Source organism: Poromitra crassiceps (genome assembly GCF_964638095.1).
Source record: "Poromitra crassiceps genome assembly, chromosome: 11".
Taxonomy (NCBI): Eukaryota; Metazoa; Chordata; class Actinopteri; order Beryciformes; family Melamphaidae; genus Poromitra; species Poromitra crassiceps.
Genome location: NC_139643.1, coordinates 51,135,727 through 51,156,252, shown reverse-complemented (window position 1 = coordinate 51,156,252; position 20,526 = coordinate 51,135,727). Strand labels below are relative to the sequence as shown.

The 20,526-nt window shown below is 44.0% G+C and overlaps 2 protein-coding genes across 2 annotated transcripts; both read right to left on the bottom strand.

Moving 5' to 3' along the window:
- Positions 1-1,183: 1,183 nt before the first annotated feature.
- On the bottom strand, positions 1,184-2,697 carry LOC310785100 (tumor necrosis factor-like; the record flags this gene model as incomplete). Its single annotated transcript, XM_083646086.1, has 2 exons — positions 1,184-1,665; positions 2,493-2,697. 2 exons carry the CDS (start codon positions 2,695-2,697, stop codon positions 1,184-1,186), a joined length of 687 nt encoding a protein of 228 aa, XP_083502212.1.
- A 14,219-nt stretch (positions 2,698-16,916) lies between these two features.
- On the bottom strand, positions 16,917-18,438 carry LOC310785099 (tumor necrosis factor-like; the record flags this gene model as incomplete). Its single annotated transcript, XM_083646085.1, has 2 exons — positions 16,917-17,404; positions 18,234-18,438. The coding sequence occupies 2 exons, from the start codon at positions 18,436-18,438 to the stop codon at positions 16,917-16,919; spliced, it is 693 nt and encodes a 230-aa protein (XP_083502211.1).
- Positions 18,439-20,526: the final 2,088 nt, after the last annotated feature.

Below are 20,526 nucleotides of genomic sequence, written 5' to 3'. Positions count from 1 at the left end.
ATTATTCCATCATGACATTGTTATAGGGTTAGGGTTAGGGTTAGGGTTAGTAGGGTTAGGGTTAGGGTTAGGGTTAGGGTTAGTAGGGTTAGGGTTAGGGTTAGGGTTAGGGTTAGGGTTACAACAGTGTGCATAGTGTGCTGACAGGTCCACTGCCACGGCCTGCTGCCTTTCAGAGCTCATCAACTGTGGACTGATCTCATCTGGGATGATCTTCACTTGCATTAGATGATGTTCCTCAAACACTTTGAATTAGGGCAGGATTTGAACTTAGCCTCATATTGCATGCTCAGGATTTCTGGGTAAAGTTATCTTGTAGCTTAAAACATTTCTGATACGCAGTTTATTATTTGCTGCATTTAAAACCAACATGTTAGTCTTGTGCCTATATAGCTAGCCTCTTTCACAGTGCACAAGTTCATTCTGAACTGCAACTTCCTCCCCACCAGTAGCAGATAACACTTCCTCCCTCATTCTGGCTGTTACTTTTTTTATTTTCATTTTTAAATTGAGCCTGTGGTTTAGTTGTTGGCTCTTACAAAACACTTCCTGGCAGGAGTTTGCAAAAATAATCGTTTCCTAAATTCTAGTCTTGATATACTGAGTACAACTGTTATTTTTTTTATATTCTTTTTAATTAGGCACCATGACAAATCTTTAGTGTACAAATTTCAATAGATTAATTAAATACATTCATAAATAATCAAATAAATAATGTATAAAAGATTGAGAACATCAAATAAAATCAAAGGCTACAATCAAAAAACAATTGCAATAAATGGGTAGGCTAGTCAATAAATAAATACATAAATAAATATTAAATTCATAAATACACAAATAAATAAATACATAGATACAAATAAATTATGTATTATAAATAGACACAATTAAAATTAAATATATCTGCTCCTCCACTTTGTCAGACTGTAGTGACATTCAATATGCAGTAAATACATTCTTAAAAACATTCCAAAGACAGTAGTTTGGCTGAGAAGTGCATTGCAGTACAGCAAAAGGTACTGAGACTAAGAAGGTAGTACATAGTACATCACATGATAATGTAGACCCATAGACATTTCTATGGTTGTACATCATTACACATTGAGCCCACTAATAAAACTGCTACAGGTTCATGTAGCTTGCTTTACAGTTACTGGCTGTTTTGTTACAACCTTGTGTGTTCTCACAAGGCAAACACCCCAAAGAAGGTCTTCCCCGCCCCCTCTTCCAGCTGTCCCAGCAGTGCCTCCTCCATCATGGTCCTCAGCAGGTCCCCTCTCTCCAGGTGGAACACCGCTCCCATGTAAACGGCACCAAACCATTTTCCTTCTGCGTCTGGCTCCTGGCTCGCCGTCCTCTGGCAGGCAGTGCGAACAGAGTGCAGAATGGGCACATACTCGTCGTCTCTCCCGTACGACCTGGACCACCGCTCCACGCGGTGGCCCAGGTGCACCAGGGGCTCGGACCTGTGGCCCAGGGGCGTGGCGGTGGCGTCGGCGTGGCTGTGGCAGCTGACCCTGAACGAGGCCTGGCTGTAGACGAAGTACAGGCCGGTCTGAGGGATCACGATCTGGTTGTGTTTGAGCTTCAGCCCTCCCTGAGAGTGGGACTGGTCGACATCATCTTTCCACTCCACAGAGGTCTTCAGCTCAGGGTTGTGTTCTCCTGTGGGACGAGCAGAGAGAGGCGGTGATGGAGGTGAATGTGGAGTTCATACAATACATACAGTGAGCAATAAGAAACCCTTTCATATCATCATCATCGTAACCTAAAATAAATAAAATAATACATATAAATAAATTAGGCTGTGGATCCTGCTTTGACCCTCGATTTAGTCCTACTGTACATATGTAAAGATTTCAGTTGTTCTAGATTCAGTATTGAATTGTAGTGCTGTCTAAACTATGGAGGGATAACATTCATTCTCATACATTTCTAATTAGGATCATTTATGATTAATTACATAGTGAAATTAAACTATTCATCATTTTGCTGTGGAAACCTTCTCAAGGACCCATAGAAGCTCCTCAAGAAACCCTAAAGGACTAAAGGAATGGCATCTTAATGAACAGAAGGTTTTGACTGGACTATCAGTCTAGAAAGTATCTGCGTTTCATGTGCTCAAGACCTCATTTCCATTTCCATGTCTGTCAGACAAAGTAATTTCCAGCAAGGTGTTCTTATGCAGAATATGTGGAGTTTGTATTTACCTTCTAGATGAATGGCAGCTCTTAGACTTAGGTTCCCAGAGATTTGTCTCAACATATGGTGAAGGTCTGGAGAGGAGAGAAGACAGATGGTTAGAAAATGTGAATGAACTTGCAGACTGGTTTTCACATCCAGTCCATCACAGCAACCCCAAAGCTTCCTATTTCAGATTCTGGTGTAATCAGTATCCAGTTTAAAACCCATCCTGGTTGAACCCTGGTCTGAACTCCAGAGAGAGGCAGTGTTGAACTTGTGAGAGAAATGACTTTGGAGGAAGTTCTCACCATCAGCGTTGTCAGCGTGTGACTCTGTGGCGTGGCCGCTGAAGAGGATGGCAGCGGCGAGGCAGAGCGTGACGGCCAGCAGGGCTCCAGCCAGCTTCCACACGTGTTTGTTGTTGTTTTTGTTGTTGTTGTTGATGCCGTGTGTTGCTTGTTTCCCGGCCTCTGAAACTGAGGCTTCCAGCTGCACTACACAGTCTCCTTCCATGGCTTCTAACAGTCGATTCAAGCTGGTCAAAAGCAAAAGAGTCTGGCTTCTATCAGGCTTCTATCAGACTTATCCAAAGGCTTTCTGATCGCTCCTCTCCTTCCAGGTGCTCTGCTGCTCTGAGTGACTGACTGAGTCTGTGAGCAGCTTTTAAAACAAGAGTTTCCTCTGGAGGGAAACTCCTGTGATGTCACTCAGAGTGAGTGAGGATACGAGGATGAGGAAGAGAGATAATGACACACAACTTAAACACGCCATCAAACTCTTGAGCTACTTCTGCTCTCACTCAAAATGTCAAAATATAAGCGATGTGATGTATAGTTTTTGAGATATTAATGTTTGTTTGGAGTAGTTTTCTTATTTTGCACGGAGAATGTTTACATTTGGAAAGCATTGTTGCATTTATGAATGCATCCAGTGGGGCATCACAATAACAGTAGGCATTATGTGTTAATTCCACAACAGGAGATATGTGATGTGAAAAAAAGCCCGCATATATCGGTATCGGTTGATATCGGAATCGGAAATTAGGAGTTGGACAATATCGGCATATCGGATATCGTCAAAAAAGCCAATATCGGACATCCCTAGTTTTTCACATCAAAAGTCAACCACATTGTTTTCATTTATGTCTGCATTCACGCACGCACGCACGCACGCACGCACGCACGCACGCACACACACGCACACACACACACACACACACACACACACACACACACACACACAAATCCAGAGAAAATCCACAAACCACAAGCAGTTTATTCTGTCAGGGTGCAAGTCTGGAACTTCCTGTTACTGTATTTCTGTCATTGATCAATTTCGGCATGGTAGGATTGCCTTTTTCCGCCGGAGGTTCTGATGAGACGAAGGAGGTGCCCGGCCTGGAATGACCCCACAGGGCCTTAGACCCTCCATGCACCGAAGGTCTCTCAATACTGCGGTGTAGCACTAAACTCTATTGCAGCGGATTGGGCGTGATCAACCCTTCCGCGGGCAACGTTGCAGACAGAGTAGGAAGGCTGATCCGTGAGCGGCTGCTTCTGGGACGCGGGTCGGGGTCGTAATCGGCCTCGGCTGGGTCTACTGGGCGAGGGTGTATGATGTTGTCAGACCCGAAACACCCCACGACCCCAGTCAACATCACTGATGACGCGTCCCAGCACATGCTGTAGCATGTATTCTGAACCTGTGACACTACTGTGTCTAAGTGTTTTACATAAAATTGATACAAGAAAAGAGCATAGAGAAATAAAAAGATGACAAAAAGATCAACTTAATGTAAAAGAACAAGCAAAATGTATTAAGAAAATAGCCTAAAAAAATCTTCAGATTTTTCTGAAATTTTCTCCCCAATTGTACCTGTCCAATTCTCCCTGCTGTCCCGGTCATTGCTCCACCCCCTCTGCCGATCTGGGGAGAGTTGTAGATTAGCACATGTTCCGGCGATACATATGCCAGCCGCTTCTTTTCACCTGACAGCGAGGGGTTTCACCAGCAGGACATAGCGCGTGCGGATCACGCTATCCCCCCTACCCCCCGAACAGGTCGCCCGACCGACCAGAGGAGGCGCTAGTGCAGCGATCAGGACACATACCCTTAATCCAACTTACCACCCACCAATTGTGCCCGCATGGACGCCTGACCAAACTGGAACATGGGGGCTTGAACCTGCAACCCTTGTGGTGGTAGGCACCACACTGTTGCACTACCCGGATGCCCTATTATGGGCGTATGTTGTGGTGCACTGGTCACCTACCTGGGTCAGTTGTGTGGAAACTGGGTTACATTGTGCTCCAAAAGCCGAGCAAACAGCCCCCCAGTCATCACACAGATACTCATTTCAGCTGTATTCTTCCAGCATTACCTATAATTAGTCATATTGACAATGCTTTTAGACAATGCACACTCATTATGATTTTTGGACCCTATTTTATTTCCTGTCAGCTATTGTATTAGCAAACACTGCAACAAGGGTGTTACGTTTTCATTGGCGTTATTACAGTAATTTATTTTCAATGTCCGCTATCAAGAGCAATTTGGTTAATTTGGAGCAGCAGCACACAGAGAGAGCTCCTGACACTCTAGTCTGTTTTAACTTTTTTCTACAGTTTTAAATCTTACTAGTTTGTAATCTCAGAGTGCTACTCAACATCATCTGACAGTCTTTGTGAAATTCAACCAAAAGTGTTGGATGGTGTTCGTCGCATTTGATATCTGGTGGATTTACCAAACCCCGGCCTACTGCCTCGGCTGTGGCCCCAGCAGCCTAGCCATCATTTGGCTAGCCCAGCTACTAGCCCGGCTGTCACCAGGCTACAGCCCACCAGGCTCCAGCTCAGCTACCTCCAGGCTACAGCCCAGCTACCACCAGGTTCCAGCCCAGCTTCCATCAAGCTACGGCCCAGCTACCCACAGGCTACAGCCTAGCCACCACCAGGTCTCAGCCCAGCTACCAGCAGGCTAGAGCCCAGCCACCTCTAGGCTACAGCCTAGCACCACGCTACAGCCCAGCTACCACCAAGCTACAGCCTAGCTTTCCACCAGGCCACAGTCTAGCTGAACAACACCAACTGGGAGGATTGCATGACCTGGATGAGGATGCATGATCACTTGCCGAAGCAATATCATCGCAGCAGGCCCGGTTATACGGGCCTCTGCCGGTAAGTGATCAATCCCTGCCTGAATTCCTGTCTAGCCCTAGCACTGTCCTGCTATCACACATCATTAATATTACTCTAGTGTTTTGCTGTCTACAAGATACCCGTACTGGCCACTACTTTCTGTTTCTTTTCCCCAGAAATCACAATCTAACCCAGCTACCCCCCCCCCCCCCCCACACACACACACACACACACGCACCTTTCACACACACACACACACACACACACAATTCACAAACACCATTCACACACACGATCGCTACTACCACCAACATCATCTACCGGGAGGAAACCACGGGCTCTTACCGAAGGCTGATACATCGCAGCAGGCCCAGTCTTTGGGCCTGTGCCGGTAAGTCTCTCTCCCTGTTGGACCTCCCGTGTGTACCAATCAACCGCTGTGGGCTACCTTGTGTAGCCCTCGCGTGTAAGTTTTGTTCTGTGCTGCTGCTACCTGCCTAACGTTAGATCTATAACGTTACACTACAGATTATTATTGAGGCTACCCAGTCCCAACTCCGTTACTGGCCATAGTTGTCTATCTCTCCTCAGCAACCACCACCGGACTCCCGTTAAATCATGCCTTCACTTACCTCACCATCCGCCTGTAACAACTGTCATCGCCTCACCCAGAGAGTGTCCGATCTGCAAGAGAGGATCTCCATCCTCCACCAACTCAGGGACGAGGAGCAGATCATGGACTCGATGGTCTCCAGATGCGCCCCAGTCCGCACCGCAGCCACCGAGTTGGATTCAACGGACTCCATGGTGGTCATCGTGGGCCGTGGTGCAGCCACTTCAGCCAATGGGGATCAGGACGTGACTGCCCCGTGTTTAAATGTCAACTCTGCCCAGGCTAATGACCACTGGCCAAAGCTAGGAGCCAAGCCCAAGGTCCTGGCCACCTCCACCCCTGACTGTAGGGAGCAATGGACTGCTGCCCGTAGGGGAAAGCATGGGGGTAAACTCCTCTCTCGCCCCAGTCCATCCCATGCCCCCCAACTGACCACCACCAACAAATACTCCATCCTGCAGGAGCAGGGCGCCCCCCCGCACTCTGATGTCCCCCCGCCGTCGCCTGCACCCCCCTCGGGTGGTCCGCACACACTGTCCGCCGTCTCTCCAGCTGACCGCCATCATCACGTACCCCCCACACGTTCTGGTCAGGTATGGTTTACCCCTCGTCCTCAAAACAGTCCCCCGGCCCAGTCTCCAGAATCGCGGTCCATCCGCAATCAGTCCGCCGCCCGGTCCTCAAAGCCCCCAAGCCCTCAAATACGGCATCACCCACGTCCACGCACTCTGCCCCCACTCGTTCCCCCAACTACATTAATAGTTGGGGATTCCATCGTGCGAAACATCCGCTTCGTCAACGCGGTCACACATTGCTTTTCTGGTGCCACAACATTTAACATCATTGAAAAACTTCCAGGTCTCTTGTCCACACTCCCGAAAACCATCACCAAAATAGTCGTGCATGTCGGCACCAATGATACTGTCCTCCAGCAGTCGGAGTTGACGAAAGCCCACTTTCTCCGCCTTTTTGCCCTGTTGAACTGTAGCGGAAAGTCCGTCTTCCTCTCTGGCCCTATCCCCACGCTGGGCCGCTCGGACGCACGGTTCAGTCGGATCCTCAGTCTTCACACCTGGCTCCAGTCAGAGTGTAGCCTCCACTACATTAATTTCATGAACAACTTTAATCTATTCTGGGACCGTCCTTCATTATTTGCCCGTGACGGTCTTCACCCAAATAGGTTAGGGAGTAGCATGCTAGCGGCTAACATGCAGTACGCTGCTGCCCATTCTGCTCCACATCATTGACCACTAACCACTTCCTCCCAGTCACCTCAGAGCACAGCCTTTCCCGCCAGCTCCCCCTACCGGCCACATCTGTTATCTACCCTTACACCTAACACCTTCTCCATAGAGACTGTCATTCGACACAGGGCACCCCGTCTGTATGACACACGCCGTGTCGATCACAGAGTGTTAACTCCATTACTCAAATCATCTGCTTACATGCAGCCGATCAAACAAAAACTTGCTTCTCTCAACCCAGCAATAAAGAAACACCGTAAATGGAATTACTTTCAAACACTAAACCATGCTAAACTTATCTGGGACCCACGCTCTAAACCAAAGGGATTATTGGGTGGGCATTTAAATATAAGGAGCATTCTCTCCAAAAGTGATCAAATTGAACACTTGATGAATGACTCAAACCTTGATTTTTTCTGTCTATCAGAGACATGGTTGACTGAATATTCTCCTGTGTCTGTCCTTAATGTTCCTGGATACAAGATCTTCAGAAAGGACAGAGACAAAGGCAGGGGTGGAGGGGTGTTGATCTATATCAAAGACAGCATTAAATGCAGTCTCATTGAATGGCCAGAAGAAACCATGCTTGAATGTATTGGGCTTAATGTTACACTGTCCCCTCATATGTCTTTTATTCTTATTGGATTATACCGCCCCCCTTCATCTGACAGCCTATTTTATGAACAGTTAAATAGTATCCTCAAATCATGTGACGGTAAGAAAGAGCTCCTCCTTATGGGAGATTTTAATATAAACTGGGAACATAAACCATCTAGGAAAAAACTAAAGGAGATCACTGATCACTTTAACCTGACCCAGATCGTCCAAGGCCCAACAAGAATAGCAAAGTCATCCAAGACCCAAATTGATTTAATGTTCACAAACAGACCAGAGCGAATCATTAAGTCCCATAACCTGCTGACAGGACTATCTGACCACAATACTACACTGCTGATAAGGAAACTCAACAAAAAACGTTTCAGCAACCCCACCAAGAAATGCTATCAGCAAAATATTCCCAAAAATCAATTACATAATTTTAATAACACTATCATGGAAATTGACTGGTCCAATGTCTTATCCCTTGCAGATGTAGACAAAGGCAGCAACACATTTCTGAAAACCATAGACAATATTTTTAACTCTTTCAGCAGAAAATCCAAAAAAGCACCCAGACAAAAGGCCTCTTTACCCTGGCTCAACGAGGACCTCTGGAGGCAAATGAAAGAACGAGATCTTGCCCTGAAAAGCGCAATTAAGTCAGGGCTCAGCACCGATAGACTTGTATTTACATCCCTACGTAACAAGGTCATTCGAAACATCAGAAAAGCCAAAGCTGGGTTTTTCATAAAAGTGATTAACGAGGGAAAAGGAAATGGGAAAGTGATCTGGGAAAACCTTCAAAAACTAACTGGGAAAGATCAGTCTCAGTCCACAAAACAGTTAGAAATCAAAATCAATGGAACTTTAACCCAAGACCCTACTATTATTTCAGATACATTTAATCATTTTTTTATAGAGTCTGTTCAGGAACTGGCCCAAAGCTTTCAAACCACCACAGCCACTGAACCAACACCTATTGACACTACAAAACCAGTCTTCTCAATCCCCGAAATATCTGACACAGCAGTGGAGAAAATCATCAACTCACTGAGGAATTCAAAATCAAAGGATGTCCATGGCCTAGATGTTGCATTCCTGAAAACACATAAAAACACCCTCGTCCGTCCAATTGCTCATTTGGTAAATCTCTCCATCAAGCAGGGAATCTTTCCTGATGCCTGGAAGTTTGGTGCCATCACTCCCATATTTAAGTCCGGAGACCCAACTGACGTTGGGAACTTCAGGCCCATCAGTATCCTGCCAATCTTGTCCAAGGTGGCAGAAAAGTGGGTGACAGAACAACTCACAGTACACCTGAGTCAGGGCCACAACCCCCTGCACCCTATGCAATTTGGGTTTAGGTCCAACCACTCGACAGACACAGCAAACTGCTATCTCCTGGAATGTATTAAATCTAAAATGGACAAAGGAGGAGTAGTCTGCGCTGTCTTTTTAGACCTCAGGAAAGCCTTTGACACAGTGAATCATAAGGTCCTCCTATCCAAACTATCATCCTTTAATATCTCTCCTGCTGCCATTAATTGGATGACCTCGTATTTATTCAAAAGAAAACAAGCTGTCCGCATAGGAGACACTCTGTCAGCGGCCCTCACTGTGGATACAGGTGTTCCCCAAGGATCCATACTGGGCCCGCTCCTTTTCAGTTTATACATAAACGATCTCCCATCTTCATGCCCATCTGTCAGTCTCCAAATGTATGCCGATGACACCGTTCTCTATACTCACGCAAAAAATCGTCAACAGGCTGCATGCAAACTCTCTGAAGCACTGATTAACGTCTCCAACTGGCTGCACCAATCACACTTGCACCTGAATGTCAACAAAACCGTTTGCATGTTTTTCTCCAAAAGAACGACAGAGGTCCATCAGCCGGATGTGTTCATCGATGGTGAAAAACTTAAAGTAGTATCTGATTTTAAATACCTCGGCATCACTCTGGACTCCAACTTAACATTTAAAAAACACATAAAAAAGATCACCCATACAGTGAAGTTTGGCCTCGCCAACTTCCGATTCATCCGTCCTTTCCTGTCAACAGAAGCAGCCCTGCTTTACATGAATGCAATGATTATTTCCCACCTATCATACTGTATAACTAGCTGGTCACAAGCAGGATCATCAACCTCCCACCAACTCCAGTCCCTCTATAAGCAAGCAATAAAGATCTTGGACAAGAAGCCCCGCCGTTACCACCACTGTCACATCATTAAAAAGTATAACTTACTCACCCTGGACAGTCTTAAAATATACAATGATGCCTGTCTTGTTTTTAAAATCCTGCATGGACTTGCCCCTCCACCAATGAATCAGTTTGTCGTAATAAAAAATAACACCAGACTCACGAGGTCAGTCTCAAGAGGGGAATGTGTGGTTCCATTTAGAGGGAGCACTTTTAGTCGTTCAGCTTTCTCTGTCCGAGCCACACAGTACTGGAACAGTCTGCCTCTCAATTTAAGGAGCTGCCCAACATTTGGACTATTTAAAAATACTTAAAAAAATTGGCTTAAAGAACACCAGAGTTGTACTCATTTCTAGATAGATGACAGTGCACCACTGTCATCTATCTACTGTATGTGTGGACATTGCTCTCACTTTGTATTTTTAATCCCACATTGTTTCTAACCCATTGCTTTGTTTTTAATCATAATTGCTATATTGTTGACTTGATATTGTTTTGTTTTTAATTTTATTTGTTTTATTGTTATACTGTGACCTGTTGACCATATTGTTAACTTGTCCAGGGACTACAGATGCAAACTAGCCTCTTGGCTATATCTGACACATTTACACTGTAGTGTGGATTGATGTGTATTGTCCCTGTCAAATAAATCTTAAATAAAATAAGTGCAACATGCATTAGGGTCTGTTTCAAATATTGATGTTGTAGAGTTGAAACGGTCTATAAAGTAGAAACAAACTGCAAAAGTGTCATGGTCGGTATCTACATTGGTATGTCACTTCCTCCTTGTGTAAAAATAGGCCAAGTGCAACAAGGGTGGGTCCACATGCTCCTGTTCTGCCAAAACTGCAGGAACTGTAGAACCTTTAATCTGCTCCAACTCTTCTGTTCAACTTTATGCAGACGACACTGTCATTTATACTTCTAAACCTAATCTGCTACAAATTCAAACTGCCCTTCAATCTGATTTTAATTCACTACAAAACTGGCTTTTATCGAACAAATCATTGCTCAACAAAACAAAATCTTTCACCGTGGTCGTTGGTTCAAGACATACCCTTAAATCAAATTCGAATAACTTAATTATAATGTATAGTGATGGTACCTTTCTGCATTAAGTTGATCAAATTAAATATCTTGGTCTTTGGCTTGAGCTCTGAGCTTACATTCAAACCTCATATTGATCATGTACTTGATGAAATTAAGTTTGAAACTAGCGTTCTATTTAGATCAAGAAACTGTTTTACACGTTCTGTACGACATAAACTTGGTGTTCAACTTATTTTACCTTTCTTTGATTATGCTGATGTTGTTTATCAAAATGCATCCAAAACTGATCTTCAACCTTTGAATATAGCATACATGAACCTCTGTAGATTTGTACTCGGATCTTCACCACTCATCACTGTACAATATACAACTCACTCAAATGGCCGCCACGCTTGTGAACCACTGCGCGAAAAGCTAACATATTTTCCTCCTCATTCAGGTAAACATTGTGTCTATGAAAATATAACCGTTTTGATAGAAAAATGTCTAGTAGTAGCAAGGATGAGTAATATGAGTGTGATATTATTAGCAGGCAGGAGTATGGGAGCCAGGTAGTCAGAGGCAGGTCAGACAGAGAACCACTCAGACGAGCGGAGATGATGACAGGGCAATGTTAGCTGTGACGACTTGAATATAAAACTGAAACAAGAAGAGGGGGGGGGGGGGATTAGCACAACTTGAAGGAAGATTGAGATGACTACATGTTGATCTAATAATAGAATGTGATATAAAAACATGGTCTTGAGTTGACACGCCATCAGTTCATCATCACTGTGTTAACCCACACACCGAAAAGAGGAACATCTTCCTACATTTCCGGCTGTAACAGTAAACAACAAACAACAAACAAGAATACGGTTTACGTCAGCCGCTCATCTTTCCGATCAAAATGAAATGACAGGATATAACGATAAGAGATGATCTCCGGGGGGAGGTTGGGACATACGGCAGCAAACAACCACAGCAGCAAAGGAAAGTCTAATATAGACCGGATCAGCCAATACCCACTGATTCTCCAACTTGCAGTGACACCATATTTGAAATATTCTACTAGAATAGGTGGAAATAACACATTTATACTGCATGCAAAAACAAATCTGCATGGGATTAGCATAAAGTGGGCATACCTATATAAGGAGACTGAATTTTTGGCCCTCCATCAAAAACCACAGAAATGAACGAGTCTAACCATGTCTATTCAGTTCTGTGAGTAAATAGCACACACACACACACACACACACACACACTCTCACACACACACACACACACACACACACACACACACACATATATATTAAACATAACCAGAGGTGTAGTGCTATCTAGAGAAGTGGGGGAACGCACCTCACTGACACACGACTTAACTAATTGTGTCTGTAGCCCATGACATTTGCAGCTCTGAAACTAAAAGACGTATATGGGCAGAGCAGAGCAGACTCAGCAGTCAGTTATCAACACAAACAGCTAAACAATCTCTCAACCAGCGATCACACAAGTTGCTCAAGGCATTGATCATCATTTGACACGGCGGCCGGCATTTTTAGAATTTTGTGGTGAATTAATTTTACTCCACTACATTTCCACAGAATTCTGTGGTGAATTAATTCACCACAAAATTCTAAAAATGCCGGCCGCCGTGCCAAATGATGATCAATGCCTTGTGCAACTTGTGTGATTTTCTGGATGCAAATTGCAATGGGGTGATTAACGCTAACTTTTGATTCAACCGTGTTGAAAAGAAACACGCTTTTAACAGTTTCTTCATGTTTGTAAACGTACCTTTTTAACAGCTTGTCTGAAAAATGAAAGGATGTTTGGCTGCCTTTTTCATCTTTACTTGTTAAAGTGATGTAGGCTACTAGGGGGAAAAAAAATATTTTGATGCTGAAACAGCCAGTAGCTGTTTCAGTATAGCTTTTATTAAACTGAGGTTTCCCCCGCGCTGTAGCTAGTTAAGGTGGAATGTTTCCTTTTCCTTCAAGCCACGAGTTGATGCTGTGTGAATCATTCAGCCCACCTTAAATATAGTTAAGGTGGAATGTTTGCTTCTTTCTTCAAGCCGCGAGTTGATGCTGTGTGAATCATTCAGCCCACCTTAAATATAGGACGAATGACAACGTTGCCAAGTTTCACTCGTTTTATTGGCTCGACATGCACACACACACTGACACACACAAAACACCCGTTGGAGAAGTATGGGAACGCCGTTCCCCCGCGTTCTACCGGCACTACACCTATGAATAACAGAACTGACCATGTTAACAGGAGCTGAATGTGTTAAGTAGAAATAGGAACTAAAAGTAAGAAAAAGGCTGCAAACTTCCCTCATTAGTAGTATTTTCAGTTCCTGGTGGTAAATAGTCCAAAAAATATGTTATGTTTCATAAGCAGAATGTTATTGCTCAGTGCTAATGAAGTTCTGCATTTCACTTGACATCTCATTCAGAGAGAATGACTAAGTTCACACCTCTCTCCTTCATGGTCTTTCCAGCGAGGGAGATGTAGTAGTAGAGTAGGAGGAGAGCATTCTACAGTGAGATGGAAGGGAAGTGTGAGATTAGAGGAACATTGAATGCCCCTCCTCCTCTCACTGCTGCTCTGTAATATCTCATATTGCAGGATATGATTATGAATATCCGCTCATGTGGTTATGGTGGTCTCTGTCATATCAGCTTGGACTCCACCTGATCTCCATTTCTGTTCTTTCATTTTTTCCAGAGACACCAGAGACACCCATGTGCCCCTCCCTGCTTGGTAGATGGTTGGCTCTGGTGGTCAATGCTAACACTTTAGCATTCGGAACCACCTACTAACCTACCAAAGAAACACCTATGCAGTAGCCTATCTACTTTAAACTCAGAATTCTAAACTCTGAGATTAAAGTCACAACTCTGACTATGGGGGGCTTATGTCAGTAGGGGATTCAACTGTGTTCTATCAATCAATCAATTTCATATTGATATATTTATCTAGAACTAAATCATAACAGGAGTTATGCCAAGGTGCTTTATAGAGCAGGTAGGAGACCAGGCTCTTTATTTTAGACCCAACAATTGAAACAATTCTCACATGCCTTTGCTATTATATTATTATTATTATTATTATTATATTATTATATTATTATATTATTATATTATTATATTATTATTATTATTATATTATTATTATTATGCGCTGGCGATTTTACTGTGAGGTCATGTGACAATTGAAACAATGACCCAACAAAGCAGCACTTGGCGACGGAGGCACGGAAAATACCTTTAACGAGGAATACCAACTTGAGCAGACCAGGCTCTTGGTGGGCGTTCATCTGCCATGAGTGGGTGGGTTGAGAGAGAGAGAGAGAGAGAGAGAGAGAGAGAGAGAGAGAGAGAGAGAGAGAGAGAGAGAGAGAGAAAGAGAGATGCACAGTAATGGCAGTAATAATGATACCAGTAACAACTATAATAAGTAAGAGCATAACAGTAATAGTGATGCACAGTTACAACAGTAGTAACAGTAGCAGCTGTAATAAGAACAGGACTAAAATAGTCATAGATGTGTTCTAAGATCTGTAGCTGCTTCAACAGCTCCTGCAGGAAATGGGAGACACAAAGACTGGTAGGGAGGCTCCTTGGTAGAGGTTTGTTTTGGGGCCTTGGTGATGAGGCCGATGGCAGTTGGGTAGAAGCTGTTGTTGTGGTGAGATCGTCTGGTCTTCATAAGTCTGACTTCATGGGAGCAGGCTGCTGCTGGTAAGAGCTCTGCCATTGGTACCGACTAGTCTGGGCACCTTTCACCCCGCTTTTTGTCATGGGGCGTAAACCACGGAACCAGAATGAACACCGGAAGGCAGTGCGCCAAAAAACGTATTTGTTGCCGTTAGCTTGACGTCTCTTGCCTCGATTAATTGTCTGATGCAAAGCTCCTGTATTGGCTTAAAAGATGTGAGATTGTGAATCCGCAATGTTTCTAAAATAATTTCTTCAAAAACTTCGTTCGGTACGTCCATCTTTTGTTTTGTTGTTTGCCGTTCTGATACTTGGGTCAAATTGTCAAGTTAACGTAAAAGTTGACGAGCTAGAAACGCTGCCCATCCGGTCTAGGGCGGGCTCTAGGCCGGAACCAGGTAGGGTGACAAAATCAATTGTGAGCGGAAGCCAGGCTCTTTCTCGCCGAGAAGAGCCTGGTGACGCGAGGTTAGGTACTGACTGAAGAAAATCCCTTTCCGCTCCTGAAAGCTCTGCCATTGGCTACGACCCGCTTTGACTGACCGGCTGCGACCATTTATGGATTTCCTTTCCGCTTCCTCTGTGTTGAATCTGTCTATCTGAAATGCCTGCGCCGCTGTGAAACAACAACAACACTAGCTTGTTGCTACACGCTGAATGTGGATTGTGCAATGAAGCCGGCCTGCTTGATACTTTCGGTGGATGGTTGTAAAGGTAAACAGTGCATTTTTATATCTTTTTTATATCTTATATATATTTTTATATCTATACCAGAGTGGGGGTATTACCAGCCAGACTCTCTCCCGGTGCAGAGAGGGAGTCTGGCAAGCGGGACTAGGGCTGACAGACGTTTCTTGCCAAGGGGGAGTTTTTCAAAGAGTTTGTGTCCGGGGTGGGAGGGGACAGCCATGATCTTACAAGACCACTTCAGCGTCCTGACTGTGTGCCAAATCAGTATACTGCTAGTAGGCGGTTTCATATAGGGCAGTATGTTGAGTGATAGGCTACTTAGCCTCCATGCTAACACTTTAGCATGCACTATGTTGAGTGACAGTAGCCTCTATGCTAACACTTTAGCATGCACTATGTTGAGTGACAGTAGCCTCTATACTAACACTTTAGCATGCACTATGTTGAGTGACAGTAGCCTCTATGCTAACACTTTAGCATGCACTGAGTGACAGTAGCCTCTATGCTAACATTTTAGCATAAACTATGTTAAGTGACAGTGGCCTCCATACTAATAGTTGAGTGATAGTAGCAGCTTCCATGATAATACTTAGCATATACAGTAGCTATGCATAAGTATGCATACTACTATCACCATGTGGTCTGACTCTGCACTCCATCAAGTCTTCACTTCCGTTCCAGTGGAATGGAGCAGTGCATCACTCGCACAACTGTGTCAACCACATGAAAGCCCACACTACAGAGGAGCTTCTACATGAGAGGAGGGACCTGGAGGTGCGGTGGCTTTCACCAGAGGGGAGAAATTCTAATCTTGATATACTGAGAGTACAACTGTTTTTTTTTTCTTTTTAATTAGGCACCATGACAAATTTTTAGTGTACAAATTTCAATAAATTAATTAAATTCATAAATAATCGAATAAATAATGTATAAAAGACTGTACAGATTGAGAACATCAAATAAAGTCAAAGGCTACAATCAAAAAACAATTGCAATAAATGATAGGCTAGTCAGGACATTCATTGCAATAAATAAATACATACATACATACATACATACATACATACATACATACATACATACATACATACATACATACATAAATAAATAAATACACAAATAGACAAATAAACAAATAAATAAATAAATACACAGATACAAATAAATTATGTATTATAAATAGACAAAATTAAAATTAAATATATCTGCTCCTCCACATTGTCAGACTGTAGTGACATTCAATATGCAGTAAATACATTCTTAAAAACATTCCAAAGACAGTAGTTTGGCTGAGAAGTGCATTGCAGTACAGCAAAAGGTACTGAGACTAAGAAGGTAGTACATAGTACATCACATGATAATGTAGACCTATAGACATTTCTATGGTTGTACATCATTACACAGTGAGCCCACTAATAAAACTGCTACAGGTTCATGTAGCTTGCTTTACAGTTACTGGCTGTTTTGTTACAACCTTGTGTGTTCTCACAAGGCAAACACCCCAAAGAAGGTCTTCCCCGCCCCCTCTTCCAGTTGTCCCAGCAGTGCCTCCTCCATCACGGTCCTCAGCAGGTCCCCTCTCTTCAGGTGGAACACTGCTCCCATGTAAACGGCACCAAACCATTTTCCTTCTGCGTCTGGCTCCTGGCTCGCCGTCCTCTGGCAGGCGGTGCGAACAGAGTGCAGAATGGTCTCATACGTCTTCTCGTCGTCTCTCCCGTATGACCTGGACCACCGCTGCACGCTGTGGCCCAGGTGCACCAGGGGCTCGGACCTGTGGCCCAGGGGCGTGGCGGTGGCGTCGGCGTGGCTGTGGCAGCTGACCCTGAACGAGGCCTGGCTGTAGACGAAGTACAGGCCGGTCTGAGGGATCACGATCTGGTTGTGTTTGAGCTTCAGCCCTCCCTGAGAGTGGGACTGGTCGACATCATCTTTCCACTGCACAGAGGTCTTCAGCTCAGGGTTGTGTTCTCCTGTGGGACGAGCAGAGAGAGGTGGTGATGGAGGTGAATGTGGAGTTCATACAATACATACAGTGAGCAATAAGAAACCTTTTCATATCATCATCATTGTAACCTAAAATAAATAAAATAATACATATAAATAAATTAGGCCGTGGATCCTGCTTTGACCCTTGATTTAGTCCTACTGTACATATGGAAAGATTTCAGTTGTTATAGATTCAGTATTGAATTGTAGTGCTGTCTACACTATGGAGGGATAACATTCATTCTCATACATTTCTAATTAGGATCCTTTCTGATTAATTACATAGTGAAATTAAACTATTCATCATTTTGCTGTGGAAACCTTCTCAAGGACCCATAGAAGCTCCTCAAGAAACCCTAGATCCCCCTTAAGAACCACTGGAGTAAAATAATGGCATCTTAATGAACATAAGGTTTTGACTGGACTATCAGTCTAGAAAGTATCTGCTTTTTCCTGGCATTTTACAGTCTGTCAGACAAAGTAATTTCCAGCAAGGTGTTCTTATGCAGAATATGTGGAGTTTGTATTTACCTTCTAGATGAATGGCAGCTCTTAGACTTAGGTTCCCAGAGGTTTGTCTCAACATATGGTGAAGGTCTGGAGAGGAGAGAAGACAGATGATTAGAAAATGTGAATGAACTTGCAGACTGGTTTTCACATCCAGTCCATCATAGTAACCCCAAAGCTTCCTATTTCAGATTCTGGTGCGATCAGTATCCAGTTTAAAACCCATCCTGGTTGAACCCTGGTCTGAACTCCAGAGAGAGGCAGTGTTGAACTTGTGAGAGAAATGACTTTGGAGGAAGTTCTCACCGTCAGCGTTGTCAGCGTGTGACTCTGTGGCGTGGCCGCTGAAGAGGATGGCAGCGGCGAGGCAGAGCGTGACGGCCAGCAGGGCTCCAGCCAGCTTCCACACGTGTTTGTTGTTGTTTTTGTTGTTGTTGTTGATGCCGTGTGTTGTTTGTTTCCCGGCCTCTGAAACTGAGGCTTCCAGCTGCACTACACAGTCTCCTTCCATGGCTTCTAACAGTCGATTCAAGCTGGTCAAAAGCAAAAGAGTCTGGCTTCTATCAGGCTTCTATCAGACTTATCCAAAGGCTTTCTGATCGCTCCTCTCCTTCCAGGTGCTCTGCTGCTCTGAGTGACTGACTGAGTCTGTGAGCAGCTTTTAAAACAAGAGTTTCCTCTGGAGGGAAACTCCTGTGATGTCACTCAGAGTGAGTGAGTGGAGACGAGGATGACGCCTGGTAGTCGTCTGTCCCGTTCGCGCCTGTTCTCCTCATTGGCTCCACAATGGTGGAATGAGCTTCCCCCTTCGGTCGTGCTGGCCCAAACCCTTCCTATTTTCCGCCGGAGGCTGAAAAGCCACCTCTTTGGACGACACCTGGGTCTTCCATAATGGTTAATGCTACTGTTACATCTCACTGCTACATTTGTTGCTTTTAACTTATCTTAATGTTTACATTTGACTGTTACCTATGTTTCTCTCTTTAATTTGTTCTTATCTGATATGTTCATAAATTGTAATTGTATATTAAGTCGCTTTGGATAAAAGCGTCTGCTAAATGCAATAAAGTAAAGTAAAGTAAAGGATGAGGGAGAGAGAGTCTCTTACACACACACACACATACACCTACACCTACACACATACACCTACACACACACACACACACACACACACACACGACACACACACACACACACACACACACACACACACACACACACACACACAGCGCACGCACACATACACGTTGGCGTGGTCAACTCTGTTGGTGGAGGTAATATGAAGTCTGTATTTAGATCTTTGACTTAAAGTCAAGCTGAAATGAAAATTCACTTTTTAATTAGTTTAGATCACACCCCTGGTCATAGAGTGCACCTATTTAGCAATGTATGCCAAAGAAATTCACAAAAATCTAATTTCTTTGGTTTTTCACATCAAAAGTCAACCACATTGTCTTCATTGATGTGTGCATTCACACACACACACACACACGCACGCACGCACGCACGCACGCACGCACGCACGCACGCACGCACGCACACACACACACACACACACACACACACACACACACACACACACACACACACACACACACAAATCCAGAGAAAATCCACAAACCACAAACAGTTTATTCTGTCAGGGTGTAAGTTTGGAACTTCCTGTTATTTCTGTCATTGATCTATTTCTGTGACACTACTGTTTTAGTCACCTGCTTTTAAACTGATACTAGCAGATCCACTTCACAAAAAATATCCAATAGTGAAGCTAACAAGCTAAACTAACAATGGCAAGGCAAGTTTATTTCTAAAACATTTTTCATATAGAGCCAATTCAAAGTGTTTTACATCAAATAGATACAAGAAAAGAGCATAGAGAAATAAAAAGATGACAAAGTGAAAAAGATTAACTTCATGTCAAAGAACAAATGTCAAATGTATTAATTAAGAAATAACCAATTTTTTCTTCTTCTGATTTTTCTCAAATTTTCTCCCCAATTGTACTTGTCCAATTCCCCCTACTGTCCCGGTCGTTGCTCCACCCCCTCTGCCGATCTGAGGAGAGTTGTAGACTAGCACATGCTGCCTCTGATACATCTGCCGTGGCCAGCCGCTTCTTTTCACCTGACAGCGAGGGGTTTCACCAGCAGGACATACGTGTGGGAAGATCACGCTATCCCGATTCCCCCCTACAGGTCACAGGTACAGGTCCCCCGACCGACCAGAGGAGGCGCTAGATCAGCGATCAGGACACATACCCTTAATCCGACTTCCCACCCACAGACACGGCCAATTGTGCCCGTATGGACGCCTGACCAAGCTGGAACATGGGGGCTTGAACCTGCGACCCTTGTGGTGTTAGGCAGGGAATCTACTGTTGCACTACCCGGATTCAAGATTCAAGATTCAAGATTTTTATTGTCACTCCATGGTACAAGTATCACGTGTGAAATTCTTGTGCTGTGGACTCCGTTTACAATGTAAGACAGGTCAGAGACAGTGCGCATAGGTGCACATGTCATGTGCATACTTTAGACGTGCTTCTACATCTTAAATTTGACGTGTTTGACATACAGGTGCAAATAGCATATACCTTATT